At 48.3% G+C, this 14941-nt stretch overlaps 1 protein-coding gene across 9 annotated transcripts in view; it reads right to left on the minus strand.

Moving 5' to 3' along the window:
- The window catches only part of sh3pxd2aa (SH3 and PX domains 2Aa), a 99512-nt gene that overhangs the window by 34753 nt on the left and 49818 nt on the right, over positions 1-14941 (minus strand). For 6 of the 9 annotated variants that reach the window (XM_042219635.1, XM_042219630.1, XM_014332667.2 and 3 more), the window contains exons 6-8: positions 12807-12832; positions 5474-5518; positions 2586-2714 (exon numbers count right to left, since the gene is read on the minus strand). In XM_042219635.1, the coding sequence (XP_042075569.1) occupies positions 2586-2714; positions 5474-5518; positions 12807-12832 (200 nt within the window). The remainder of the gene's footprint in view (positions 1-2585; positions 2715-5473; positions 5519-12806; positions 12833-14941) is intronic. The other 3 variants (XM_014332669.2, XM_014332668.2, XM_042219633.1) reach the window with 2 other exon arrangements.

Raw genomic sequence — 14941 nt, forward strand, 5'->3', positions numbered from 1 at the left:
TCTGTGACTAATTAAAAACACCAGCCTTCCCTCTCTGTCCCTTCACATCACTGCCTCCTCTTACTCCGACACATCATATAATTTAACTCGTCACATATGCAGATTTATTTTCTCCAGCTGGAACATTGCCTCTCCAGACACTGAATGGTTCCCATGTCCAGACCAGAGGGAGCGATCCCGGATGGTGGCCCAGACCGATTCTGGTTCGCCCCATCCCCCTGATGCTTCATAAATCTATTTTTACTAGATTAGCAGCTCCTAAATTGTAAGATACTTGTTCAGTGATACACAAAGCGAGCTGCATGCACACCACCTCACAGAGCTCATGACTTAACCAGTTTCCAGTCTGATGACGGAGCTTGTCGACACTGCAGTGAAACAGCTGGGTCTTGACTTGTAAGGCCAATAGCTTCTCACAGAGGCAAAAATAAACGACATCCGGCTCCACGGTTGAACCCGTAATTATGTCAGGTCAAGCCTGCAGACACTTGAAAAACCTGACTGAACCCTTCTCTGCTGGAATAAATAAAAGCAAATGCATAACAACATGTGCGTCGAGTGTGCAGAGAAAAGAAAATGTGCATGTGAATGAAAAAGATCAGGTACACAAAAGGATTTCAACATTTCCTGGAGAGGATCAGAGGATAAAATACCACTCCACTCCACGCATTAAAAGAAAATAAGCTGTAACTAACAGCCCCACTGTCAGTGTCTTTGCATTGAAGACAGAACATAGCACATCAGACCAGGAGGCTGCAGGAAAGCCTTGAAAAGCAGGAAGGGGGTTGTGGGATATTATTCGAGCTCTCAGATGTGTTTGCCTTGGCATAGTCTCCAAGTGATGTCACCATCATCATCATCACCGTTGCTCCACTTCCTTGGCTCAGCAGATGACGACAGCGCACACATCCAGCTCTGAGACGAGTTCCCGAGAGCTCAGAAGCCGCTCCTATCGCTCCGAGTTCTGCATCCACGCTGCTTTTAAACACGCCTGGTGAGCAGCTGCTGTCAGGCCTCATGCACAGAAACAGGATCACAGGGAGAAACTACTGTGCAACTTGAGCCAACATGAATATTCGTGACATAAAACGTTCAGCGATGCGTGCGCCTAACACCAAACGGTGCCTGCGATCAAAGTTATGTGAGAAGAGTCGAGAGTTTCTAAGAACACTTGACATTAATAACTGGTTTTTATTCTTGTTACAGTTTCAGCTTTGAACGATTATGAAAACAAAAACAAGCTATATGAGTCCTTTTTTCTTTCATATGCATCAAGTGAGCAAGGAGTCAAGGAGCCATTGGTGATAAAAAAGGAACGACCATCGCTGAACCGGGGCGGGGGGTCTGAGGGAGGTCTGCGGTGCGCTCGTTATGCAAATGAGCTCTTTGGAAGGTTGGAGGAACCTGAAGAAGTCATTTGGATGATGATGAAATGTTTCACCCACCTCTAAACTCTAAACAGTTCATTTACTCAAAAACTTTTAGAAAAAGTCATGAAAAGTTTGATCAGGTGAGATTTTCACCGCACGCCACCCACGTATGGACCAGCTGTACGACCTGGAAACATCGAGTCGCTGCAGGGGTTGTACAGTCAGCTGAGCCCGTGTCCCACCACATGCTCACCTTTTCCAGCATTACTTGCTTTCATGTATTTACATTATCTTTCAAGTTCAAAGGAATGTCATGTTTTCAAAAAGTAAAACTGTTTTCGTCCTACACGATATTTCATAACATCATAAACAAAGCTGCAGTTCTCTCGTCTTCCTCATCGAGACAGGACCAGCTTCCCATGCGACGCCTTCGCTCTCTCTAAACTTCCCATAAAAATCGTCTCATTTATGCTGATGTGTTCAAACTGCAAACAAACAAAACGCCAAATAAACAAAGATGTGAAAAATGTTGAGCTGCAGCCTAAACGGACTCAATAGTGCACGTAATCACAGACGTGCGAGCTCCGGATATCTCGAAGAGTATGGACTCATGTGTAATCAGAGTACAGATAAGAGCTGAGAGACGCAGCGACGTGCTGTGTCTGTGCCAGAGTTTCTGCTGTGAGTTGTGCAAGCTGCTGGCTGTCAGTGGCTGTTAGCACGGAAAATCAGATCCAGCTCCGAGGTCGCTAAACAGAATTCCAACGGGGGAAAGGCAAGGTAGAGCGTGGAGCGTCTGCTGATGAAGCAAACTCTGTCGAGGTGGTGTGTGTGCACACATATGATTACTGGACATTCCTGTCCACAAACCCGACTTCTCAGAGCCAAACAGCACCTCCAGGTGGTGCCAAGCCCAGCCAGGAGACGCAGGAGGCAGCCGTGTGTACATGACGGGGTTTTAAAAGGAGGAAACATAATCAAGAGGACAGGAGACAGCATCCAGAGAGGCGCTGAGTGAGCGTGGTTTTGTGTGTTTATGCCACTGTACAAACAGGAAGAATCAAACTACATGTCAAGCAGTTCAAAGCGTGTGCAGAAAACGCACTTTTCCTTTGTTTTCAACACAACACCTGTGAGCTACGATGTTTGGTTGTAGATCTAAGTCAGCACTTGATGCTCGGCATGTAAACTGAGAGCAAAAAAACATCCACTCACCGCTTTCGCTCTTCTCGATCACGTCCACCGTCTCGCCGGCCTTCAGGCTGATCTCAGAGTTCTCCTGCCGCTCGTAGTTGGCCACGGCTACGTACTGCTCCAGCACCATGGGCTCCGAGCTGTCAATCCCTGAGGGGAAGAAACAGGCCGTCAGCCACCTGCCCGCCGTGGCACCCCGCGAACGCCCGCCGCAACCAACCGCGCTGCCGCCGCGCGCCCGGTACGTCTCCATCGGCCGAACCCCGCTCCCCGCCGCTGTGCGTCCCTGCCCAATCAGAATGCGACCACACGACTTGGCTGCATAGTCCCAAACGTCTGGCCATACAGCTGAGTCGACCCTTGGCCCGCAGCGAACGACCGAGGAGCATCGGAAGGAGTCAAAACACAAGCGAAGAAGCGAAGGGAGAAGTTTGTAGGCGCTCCATCTGACATCTACAGAGGATCCATGACAAACTCCCAAATCCAAAAAGGAAAGAGAGAGAAAAAAAAGGGGGGAAAGAAAAAGGAGAAACAGCAGAGCTGCTAACGGTCTGAAGGGAAGACTGGGGAACGAATGAGTGGAGGAATGGTGAAGTTTCCCTGTGGAAAATCAACAGTGCGGTTGAGAGGAAAGGCCTCCCCTCCGCCGCCTCTGGGAGCCAGCCGTTGGACGGGGGAGTCTGAGGGGGGGTGAGCACACCAATCATAGCAGTCGGCACTGCTGGCCTTAAATAGAAACATATGAGACGACTAGAGAGAGAGAAACAGAGGAGGAGGCTGGGTCCATGTTTACGTGAAACAAAAGAAGAAAGAGTTGCAGTTGGGTTAACCCGCTCTGTTTTCTCCCTCCGCTCCAGTGTTTAACCTCTTAGACGCCAGCGCTTTGCTCACGTCACATGCTGCCTATCAGAAACGCTTATTTGCCTGTTTGGCCACAGGGAGGTGACCCCATGCAGACTCAGATGAACTTGACTAGCAATTACTCCACATCCTGTTGTTCACAGAGACGCTTTAGCGAGAGTTTCAGGAACCGAACGTTAATGCAGGAAGTAAAAGTAAACAGGTGCTGTGGGGCCAAAACACTATAAAACACACACTTTCCAAACTGGTCCAATAACTGGACCCTTTGAGGTCATTACTGGTGATAACTCCTACCCTGAACTCCAAAACCCTCGATTTCACTAGATTTTAGCGAACAAAATGAAAAATTCGTCCATTTCTGCCACATGTGTGATTTGTGGTTCAGCAGCTCCTCTGGGAGGAGATGAGACACGAGCCAGTCGAGAGACGTCATCGGGGTCTGTCCCGGGGTCTCTGGACACCGCTTCTACATCTCAAAGGTGACATCAATGCGGAACAGCCTCAAACTCCCCTTCTTTATAATGACCACCAGGGGGCGATACCATTGAAGAAAAAGCCTTGGGAGCGATGGGAAAACGGCTTTCTGACTTGACCTCAGTAAAGACTTTTCTGCTGAGCCTGTGGTCACGTATTTGGGATCATATTGAATAAAAAACTTAATTAATCCTGACATTGACAAACCGAGACTTCAGAAACCAGTGGATGGTATCACACCAGCTAGATCCACCTTTAATCCGTCTATAGCAGGAGTGGGACCTCCAGGCCTCGAGGGCCGGTGTCCTGCAGGTTTTTGATTCAGGGTGTCCTGCACCCTGAATCAAATGAGTAGTTCCTTAGCAGGCCTCTGAAGAACTTCAGGACATGTTGAGGAGGTCATTTAGTGATTTAAATCAGCTGTGTTGGATCAAGGACACATCTAAACCTGCAGGACACCGGCCCTCGAGGCCTGGAGGTCCCCACCCCTGGTTTATGTGTCCTCCCAGGAGTCCAGGAGGCAGTCAGATGATGGAGTAGCGACGCTGCTCGCTGCCTGTCCTGAACAGCCGAACTCCTCACCCTATCTCTGGGGGAGAGTCTGGACACCCCACTGTTAAGGTTAACTGTCTTTAGTCCTGCAGTACACAGAATGCAGCTAGCATTGAAGCATCTCGGAAAATGTTAGGCATTTAGTGCTTTAGTACGCCTGAAACACAGTTAAGCATCTTCGCATGTGAAGCAGGACTGGCATCGAACACCTTGGAATGCTCATAAATTTACTTCACCACTGGGTGAGGGCGGGAATTCCACTTTAGCATCTCCTCCAGCAGGATTAATGTGTGAGTGAGTAAGCAGCGTACGTGGAGGACGCAGTCAAAGCCAGCCTGAAGTAATAAAGCAGCACAGATCCAGCTATTTGAAAGCTTTACGCTGCGGTAATGGCAACCACGCCTTGCTGAGCAATAAAGACCGCTTTCCTCCTTCTTCGATATTCCAGAACTGATTGCAAAACATTCCTTGTCTAAGTTAATAATGTTTGAGAAAGTTTTACAATTACTTTTTGTCCCAAAGCAGCACTTTGACAGTTTTAAGGAACAACTTTTGATATCTGAGCCTCGGATACGTGAAGCTACACGAAGCTACGCGCTTGTATACTGTCAGGAGAAATGCTCTCAGCTGGAACATCAGCTGTTGTTCTTCCTTGGTCGCCCTCACTCATCATTCCTGCACTCCCACAGTTAACGGAGCTCAGCGGCAGCGATCAAAACAAATGTGAAAGATCAGACTTGACACCTTATTTCACACCAATGCACTTCATGCACCACATGCAGGCCTGAAGTCCACGTTCTGCAGCCAGCAGCTTTATGGCTCCAGCAGCTCTATCCACCCGGAGATGGATGAGAACGCTGCAGACAGAGAAGCTGAATTTAAGCGGATGGGTTGGGGGAAAGAGAGGGGAGCATGCAAAGCAGATGTTGAGAGAAAGCTGAAGTGCGAAAAGAAATAAAACGAAAACCTAAAAGGGATGCAGCTAGCATGTCGCGCGAGCACAGCAGCACATGCATATCTACCTGAGGCCTCTTTCCTCGGGCTGTCTGTAAAGCCGTACATCCACACTGCAGACGAGGAGAAGGAAGGAAAGAAGCAGAGAGAGATTATTCAGTTTGACGGCATGCAGAAGCAAAACTATGTTGCAGCACGCCGCTCTCACACCCACTGAACACGAAATAAAACGTGGCACAGATAAGATCCTTTCACATTTAGCACCGGATCCAGGAATGACACACCAGCTCCACTTCTCGCTACACCCATCCCACCCCCGTTTCATCTTTCTCCATTTCTTCCATCGCTGTGTGAGGAATGTCTGAGGGGCGTGAGCCACTTCTAAAGTCTCCACACCGAAAACACCAGCAGCCCCAAACCAGGAAATTAAACGCAATGCATCAGAGGAGACGGGGAGGTGCGAGCATGACACAGCGACTACACTGTGATGACTTAAAGCGTCGTCTCGAACCAGACCAAACTCAAAGAAGCACGTCAAAGTCATAGCAAGGATCAAAGCACGGAGGCGCCTCCACAACACTAGAAATGACGCAGCTTATTTAACCCAACGGCAGAGGCCTAAATGCATCTACAACACCTCATCTGAAGCTCAACATCTGAAGCGTCTCGTAGTTCTGGAAACAGCGACTGTGCGGCTGAGACGCAGCCCTAACCCGACCCCAGCGGATCGCTGGTGACCCGGCCGATGGCAGTCTTCTGTTTCGGGGCCAAATCGGTGAAAATGTTTCATTTGAACACTAAAGAATAAACACGAGGATAAACTTATGTATGTGGAGCGTTGCAGTATAAATAAGCTGAATATCAAACAGGGTAAACGAGTCTGACGAAACAGTGTTTCTATCAAAGCTGTGGAAACGAGCATCAAACGAGCATTTCTGACAGGTTTACACTCCAATAAAACGGCAGACAGTGAGTGTGGAGCGCACTACAGGGAGTCGTTCAGGACACCAGCACACAGACGAGCAGTGAATACTCCAACCACATCATCTGTTTTCTGCAGCGCACAATGCTGACGGCAGCAGGCGGCTGAGCAGGTTCTCAGACTTCTGTAAGATGGGAAAAGCTTAAAGCCAGAAGTGTTAAATATCTAAACTGGAACAAAAACGTTCAAGAAGCCAAACAGAAAAAAGGTTTGTGCGCATGTGTTCTGAGCGAACAGCAGTTCAAAGATGATCAGAAGCAGGTCTTTATCAAATAAAGCACAGCAGAGTCCACATTCAAATTCAGCACTGAGGTAAACGGACGCTCTGATTCGCGGCTGTACTGGGCGCCGTCCCTGTCGTGAGGCCGCGGCTCTCCTCCGTGGACTCACGTGAGATAATAAAAGCTAAATCCCCTCTCGTCGTCCTCCTGAGCCTCGGGAGCTCCGGTGGATTGAAGTTAGCCCCACAGGGAGGGATACGGCTGGTCCCAGGTCAGCCAGGGTCACACCCTACACACTGACAGTCTACCGTTATTATTCCCCACCCGCCGCTCTCAGAGCTGCTCGCAACATCTGAATGATATTAGCTCTGCTCTCCACACTAACCCTCTCCCCCTTCAAACAAACACGCACACGGACACTTAATTCTTTTCAGGCTTGGAAGATGATGCCACACACCAGCCGACCCGGCAGCGTTTCCTCTGTAATTTTCCTGCATTTCTGACCCCAAACGTCTACATTACCCAGCAATTAAGCGTCAGAAGTGACGTCTCTGAGGCCCTTTTCTCTGTGTTTGGACTGCAGGGGCCTATCAGCTGTGTCCAGTTTTTCTGTCAACAAGTTGATGATAAGTACAAAAGTTGATTTTGCTGACAGTACAGCACATCCTGACAAATCAGTCCATCAACAAGATGAACGCGTTGCCTGAGGACTGCATGAGTGCATATCTGTACGACTTTTCTGAAGCACCACAGGAAGCATGAACGCTTTGATTGGAAATCTCAATATGATGCATTTAAATTCCCCCAAAATCAGCGTCTGATTTGCTGCTGATGTTTGTAGTGTCCATGTAACTATCAGAGAGATTTTCAACCAATTTATAAGAAAATGGACTGAAAACATGATCTGCCACAAGAGTAAAAACAGGAAATAATCTTATAATGAAAGTTGGAGTTCATCTGGACGTAGTGTTTGCGCTGCTGTGCTGTGATCGCCGTCGTGTAGCTGACAGACAGACGGCTTCACATCTGTGTCATACTTTGGTAAACAGAAGTGTTCAGCGTCTCCTGAGCGACTGCTCGGTGCCCAAAACATCATCCCTCCACCACCGTGCCACCGACAGCTGGTGTGAGGAGTTTCTCTGACCTTGGACCTGAATGCTTCAGACCAGCAAACTACCAAAACCGCCGCGATCGTCACGCTTCTTCACCATCGGTCAACCAAACACATCTGAGTAGCAGCACCTGCTGAAAGCTGCACGTGGCGTCAACACCGAGGCTAGCTCTGAGAGTCTGCACAGTGGTACCTTGTGCTAAGTGCTAATGTCAGTTAGCCATTGATGTGACAATGCTAGCAGCTACAATGGTTGGCATGCGCACCGCTGCAGTTTAGCATGCTAACGTTTGCGTTTCAACATCAGAAGAAAGCACAAGGAAAGCTGCAGCTACGGTCCCACACAGCACAACTGAATACAAGAATGTGTCAGCGATTAATGTCTCAGTCAGTCATTATCTAATCAGGAGGTCCAAACTTTGGGGTCAGACACAGAGCATGAACCTAACTGCACACAGCTGGGACCCACTGGTGCTGAACTGGTGCTGAACACAGAGTGGGGAGCAGGCTGAGCCTGTCGGGGGGAGACGGAGCCAAAGACACTTATAATAGAATATTTAATTTGGGTGGAGTACGCGAGCATTTTCTCTGCACTTGTAAATATTTATCAGATAAGCAAAGTCCACTAATCCCCATTAAAAACGTCAAAGTGAAGCTCCAGCCTTACCTCTGAAAAGTCATTACACAGCCAGCCAACGCTGCGCTACCACAGAAGGATACACCATCACCCCGTCACCAAGACAAAAGGGACCAGTAACAAATCACAGAAACCAGCATCGATTCAGCACTCGTGAAAAAGCACAGCGGCCGACGGGGACGCCGGCACTAACAATGTCAAACTGCGGGCAAAACCTAACTCGCATTGATGCCACGTTTAGCGAGGAGAGACGCCGAGTCTGACTGCGACACAAACATCGGAGACAAACGACATTTGTGTGCAAACAACACGAGGAGGAGACGCGTGAAGGTCAAACTCCAGTGAAACCCCCCGATCTCAGCGAGGAGCTCAAATCACATCTGCCCACAAAGGACGCCGTCGCTTCAGTCCAACCTCTCCCCAATCCAGCCCGGCTCGCCTCCATCTCAAACATCACCTCCTCCAATTTTAAATGAGCGCTCCTCGGGGACAAACTCGCGCCGCTCCGTATTACTGCAAAGCCTCGTGGATGCAGCTCGAGAAGACAGTGATCATTTTCAGCTGAAGTCGACCCAGCACTGTGCTGACATCATGCTTCAAACAGGTGCTCAGAGTGACGTTAGGGGAGGAGTCAACAAAAACAAGAGTTTTATCGTTACAAAGTGGCAGCTGATGGAGCATGAAAGTGTGTGTGTGTGTGTGTGTGTGTGTGTGTGTGTGTGTGTGTGTGTGTGTGTGTGTGTGTGTGTGTTGACAGAGGAGCTCACTGATGTGCAAACAGCAGCCTGAGGTGGACAGCGTACATGCAAACTGCTCAACACTGACTGTAAAACTGCTTAAATGACCTTTGTAACACTTGACACACACTTGCACACACACACACACACACACACACACACACACACACACACACACACACACGTCTGAAATCTTATCTCTTGCGCCACGTAAACAAACACGCTCCTGCCGCACAGCTGCGCCTCCCTCCTCCGCCCGCTCCTCTCACACGGAGGAGTACGAGCCGCGCTCCCCTCAAACTGACGATGTTTAACTCGCACGTGTCCGCCTGACGCCCGAGAGACCTGCAAACGACCGCGTCAGCGACAAACGCTGACTGTTCATCACGTCTATGGCCTCTGGCCTTCATCGTGGGGGATTACGTGCGCTAAACAAGCGACACAACTTCCATCTCATCTGTTGTGAATTTGTGTAGTTACACAACCAGTTTACGTCTGTTGTGAGAAACATCTTGTGTTTTTGCGAAAAGTGTTTTGATTCGGGGGAAGTGACGGATGCACCGCCACCAACGGTTTGTTTCAAATTAACAGGACGGCTGTTGGCAGATGCAACCAACATCATCTCTGCGCACAGCAAACAAAGGAAGGCCAAACACAATAATGTGGCAACAGACTAAACCTGCCTATGATTTCACAATGTGAAGGCCAGAGAATAATAACCAGCACTCAGACTGGTTTCCTGTAAGCCTCACGACGCACAAACCCTCCATCACAGATGAGCATCTGCAGCTGTCACCAGTGATCAGCTGTTCTCTTTCCATTATGTTCTTTCATCTTATAAACGATTAAACAACAATGATAAGAAACCAATTTTTACTTTTGCCAACACAAAGCTGTGCTTTATGTCTCGTTTGTGGAATAAATGAAGGACTAGTTCTTCATTTTTATGTCCTGTGTTGTTGGAAGAGGAAAACTGAAAGCATCAGCAGATCGTCCGTGTCGTCTGCGCAGCACAGCGACAGCCAGGGTCTCCTAATCAGGCTAATTAGTGCAGACGACAGAAAACAGGCATTACTGCAGACGCCTGGTGTTGGTGGAGAACAGTCAGGTCAGAGATTTGTTCAATATGACATTCAGTGAGCCCAACAGCCCTGCAGGAGTCAGACATGAAAAACCAGGGAAGAAAAAACTGAGCTGAACACGTCTGAGTTTGATTAATGACTTGATTAATAATAATAATAAAATAAGCAACTGTTCAAAAAGTAAAGCGTTGAATTAGCCAAAGGTATCGACTAATACTATAGGCATGAATATATTGTTAGCTAATAATCAACAAAATGTGTTAAGCTGAAGGTATGGCTAGCTGTTAAACTGTTAGCCAGCAGTCGGGAGTACAATGCTAACAGTAAGCTAACATTAGCAGTGTCCACAGGAGGCCGCATCCTCCTGTGGACCCGGCCTCCGCGGTCTACGTGGGCCGTGAAACTGGACGGTCTAGCCTTCTTGTCCCTCTACTCAGGAACAAATGAAACACTGAAAAAAGCCAAACAATAACATTTTTAAATTATCTAAGTGACTCATATATTACGTTAAACCTGAGTAGGGAAAGAGCGCGGGGCGGGGGGGGGGCTGTTATCGTCGGCTCGAGTGACCCTTGATCTCCCGGTCAGCTATCGAGCGGGTGGGTAACAGGCGTCTCCGAAAACATTGGACCAATTTTGCAAGTATGTGATGTCTTGACAAACAGAAGTTTGCACAGCCTGAAAATATCTTAAAAGTTTATTTTGTGACCCAGAAAGATTAATAAGAGTAATATTTAAACTGAGTAGCTGCCATTGTTGGAAACTGGAATTGGCTGGGCCACGCTATGAATTCTGGGATATGGTGGGCCACAAAGGACACACCCGACCCATCCTTCAAATCTTTGTCGCGTTGTAATCGGCCTCAGGAGGACGCAGCCTACGTTTTGGCACAGAGCTGTTGATGGACGCTAAAACAGTTAGCTGACCATAATTCATTATTAAATCAATAATGTGAAATTATTTCAAAGGACATGTGAGTCACAAAGACGCTGTTCTGCAGTGTGGATGTGAAAGGTTAAAGGTCATGCTGGATGTTAGCTGTGATGAGCTTTAATGGTCACGTTTAAACAGAACTGGACCGTCCCCTCAAACTTCAACACGGAAGTACGGAGAAGACGATGATGACTTGCAGTATGAAGAAGAATGAACAGTGAGACTAACAGCTGTGACTGTAAATGTTGGTAAATGAGCAGCAACCAGGATGCATTGTGGGGGTTTCTGTGCGTACAGCAGATAGTGAACGGTTTGAACGCTCGACAGCTAAACGGTTTAATCAGCTTTAACCGTAACTCACCACCTCTGCGTGTAAACTCGGACATGTTTGGTATATAAGGACTCGACCTGGTTCTGCCATTTCCAGGTCTCTGCCAGAACCAAACCACAGAAGAAGTGTGGCGCCTTTCCTTCGTTAACAGATACTGTTCCTTTACTTTGCACTTACTGAAATGTTTCAGACGTTTTGTAATCTCTCTGAAATTTAAAGTAGAAGTTCAGACACCCTGTTGCAACACTGACTGACTTCATGATACTTGAGGTCGTGCTGCAGCGGAGACGAGTGGGTCAGTGGGCTGCCGTCCAACCGGGCAACATCCCAAAGACCACATCGGCAGACGCGGATGTTACAGGAGCCGCCTGCCTCAGAGCCTGCAGTGAAAAATCACAAGCTGCTTTTCCGCAGAAGCAATCAGCCTCCGAGAAATCAAATCACTGCGAGGTACGTGGACGTAACTGAATAATAACCCGTCTCTCGCAGCTCTGTGCTTTCAGGCCAAAAATAAACTCACGATCATTTGCCAGAGTGTTCTTCTCAGAGGAAATCACCTATCACAACCTTCAAGCTGCTTGGAAATCAAGACATCAAGTAGGCCAAGAGAACCATAGTCTCCGATATCCACAGCCTACTTCCTGCATTTTCCCTTCAATAATTCATAAGGAGGCATTTCTACAGCCTTAAACATGCAGGGTTCCCATAGATGAGCGACTCACATGTACCAGTCTTTTGTTAAGCAGCTAATACCTTCTTAATGAGGCTAAAGCGCGTTCACAGTCACGGTTTTACAGTCAGATGGTTGTTTTCTGCTTACTAGCCCAGCCATGACATTTATTACTGAATGCTATTAACCTTATTCTGACAGCCAATGATCAGGTTGATCTCCGTACCTTCAGACGCACCTGTGCTGAAAAAGACACATCCCTTCATCTTCATGTTGAATTATTAAGGAAACTAGACGTGTGTCACCCAGAATGCTTTGCCTGCCACTTCGACTGAAGACTCGGGGAAACAATCCAGTCGTTCTGATCGCATCAGATCTCTAACGACTTTATTCTGACGTGCCAAAAAGCTACTAGATATTTCTGAACCCCACCCTGGGCTGTGAGGCAAATCTGCAGCCAGAAGGAAACAGCCTGACAGCTGTTTGAACCCAGCCCAAAGCACAGAGCAGGGCTAGTTTACAAACCACACACTGACATCACATGAGCGGCAGACAATCCGCAGTCCTGTTTAAGACTCGTACGTGACACAACCCCCCCCACCCCCCTGGATGTGGATCTCAAGGAGCAACAAGTGGAAAGAGAAGGAAGGTTAAAGTCAACTTTAGGAAGAGCTATGAAGAAAAACGTTGGACTTACCCGACTTGCGCTTGGAGCCATAGTCCCTGAGAGAGAAGCAACACAAGAGGGACATGGTTAGTGATCGGGCAGCTCGGGCCACAGCACGGCACACGGTCACCACATGTGTATCTGCAGAAGCTGGCTGCACTCATGCACGGACGCACGCATGCAATCTGCTGTAGCGCGCTAACGAACGCGTGTGTTCGAGGGCGAGAGAGCGCGAGACAGAGCGAAGGATGGAGAGAGAGAGGGAGGGACGACTTTGGCCAGCTGCCTGCACTCCCCGCAACAGACACAAATCAGTCATGTGACTCCAAAGCGGCACCACCATCCTCCTCCTCCTCATCCTCCTCCTCGTCCTCCCTGTCAGAGAAGGAGGAGACCTCTCCCCACTTTTCAAAGCAGGAGGATCAGTTGAAGATGCCTTGCTTAAAGGACTCTAATGGGATTATGCGACAAGCCTAAGCTATAAATCGGCAGTGACAGATTTGTATGCGAGGTTCGCCGAGCAGAGCGCGTCTGCTTCTGTCCTTAATCAATAGCGACTTTTGGACCGAGGCAGCGTGGTGATTGGGTGAAAACAGACAGATGAAGGCAGAATGAGCTATTTATAGAAACACAGACCTGATAAAAACCTGTCCATCCACGCTTCCCATCACCCCTCCTTTCCTTCCTTCCTTCCTCCCAGGCTTCTTTTTCTCTTTTGCTAGAATTCCAACTTTTGCTGAGGACAAATAAAACCCTCATCTACTCTCAAATTCAGCCACGTCATCCCTGCTACAGTACAGCTGGAAATCAAAGACAGGCAGTAGAACTACTGCATGGTGCTGCAGCAAAGAGCCGAATCCCACTAAAACCTGCGCTGAAGTATCAGCTGACAGAAAACCACAAAGCTGACTTATACCTGCGCCTGGTCTCAGCCACGTTCAGGGTTATTAAAGTAAAAAGCATTTTAAGAGCTAAATAAATGAAAAGTAGGACTGAACAAAGACAAACTTATGCACTGCATTCATTCTTTCATAAACAAGTAACTCAGCAGTGCCTGCAGCAGACAGGAGCCAAAGCTTTGAGTGTTTTTGGAGCGTTGGTAAGTAAGTAGAATTTATTTATTAAGCGCTTTTCACAGACAGTCAAAGTGCTTTACTTTGAGTTTCCTTGAAACTCTTCAAGGAATTTTGAGAAGTTTCTTCAATTTGTGTTGCAGGTTTAATCATGCAGCCCAGCGGCCCCCAACCTTTGTTGCTCCACCGACGGTTTAATGTCAGACAATATTTTCATGGACCGACCTTTAAGGTGTCGCGGATAAATACAACAAAATAAAATGATACGACCGAGACAGAAACTGTGCGATTCTGTAAATATAATATAAACACGAAATCAATGTGTAACTGTGTAACTTTATTAGCAGCGTTCTCCTGAAATGCACCAACAACACTGAGAGTAACATCCTCCTCTTTGGCTCTCTGATCGCTATGGTAACGCGTAAACATTTCTTTCAAAATAAGACAACACGGGACTAGACCCAGGGAAACAGAGTTAACGATAAAAACCCTGAAAACCAGAAATTTCACACCTGAGCATCAGCTCTGACGCTTGGTTCCGGGCCGTGAATCGTTTGGTTCCAGGCCGTGGTTTGTTTGGTTCCGGGCCGTGGTTCGTTTGGTTCCGGGCCGTGGTTCGTTTGGTTCCGGGCCGTGAGCCGTTTGGTTCCAGGCCTGTGAGTCGTTTGGTTCCAGGCCGTGGTTGGTCCGGTGGTTCGTTTGGTTCCGGGCCGTGGTTCGTTTGGTTCCGGGCTGTGGTTCGTTTGGTTCCGGGCCGTATCGTTTGGTTCCGGGCCGTGGTTCGTTTGGTTCCGGGCCGTGGTTCGTTTGGTTCCGGGCCGTGATTCGTTTGGTTCCGGGCCGTGGTCCGTTTGGTTCCGGGCCGTGATTCGTTTGGTTCCGGGCCGTGGTTCGTTTGGTTCCGGGCCGTGTGTGTTCGGTGGTGTGGTTCCGGCGGGTCGTTTCCGGCGTGAACGTTGCGGCCGTACTTGGTTCCGGGCCGTGGTTTTCGGGCCGTCGGTTGGGGACGGCTGATTTAGGCACCTCGTGTGAGGCTCTTTAGTAAGCAGCTAATGTCCAGCAGATTTCTTCTGTCCATAAAAACTCTTCGGC

Source organism: Haplochromis burtoni, unplaced genomic scaffold, assembly GCF_018398535.1.
Source record: "Haplochromis burtoni strain Fernald_Lab_line unplaced genomic scaffold, NCSU_Asbu1 Contig_35, whole genome shotgun sequence".
Taxonomy (NCBI): Eukaryota; Metazoa; Chordata; class Actinopteri; order Cichliformes; family Cichlidae; genus Haplochromis; species Haplochromis burtoni.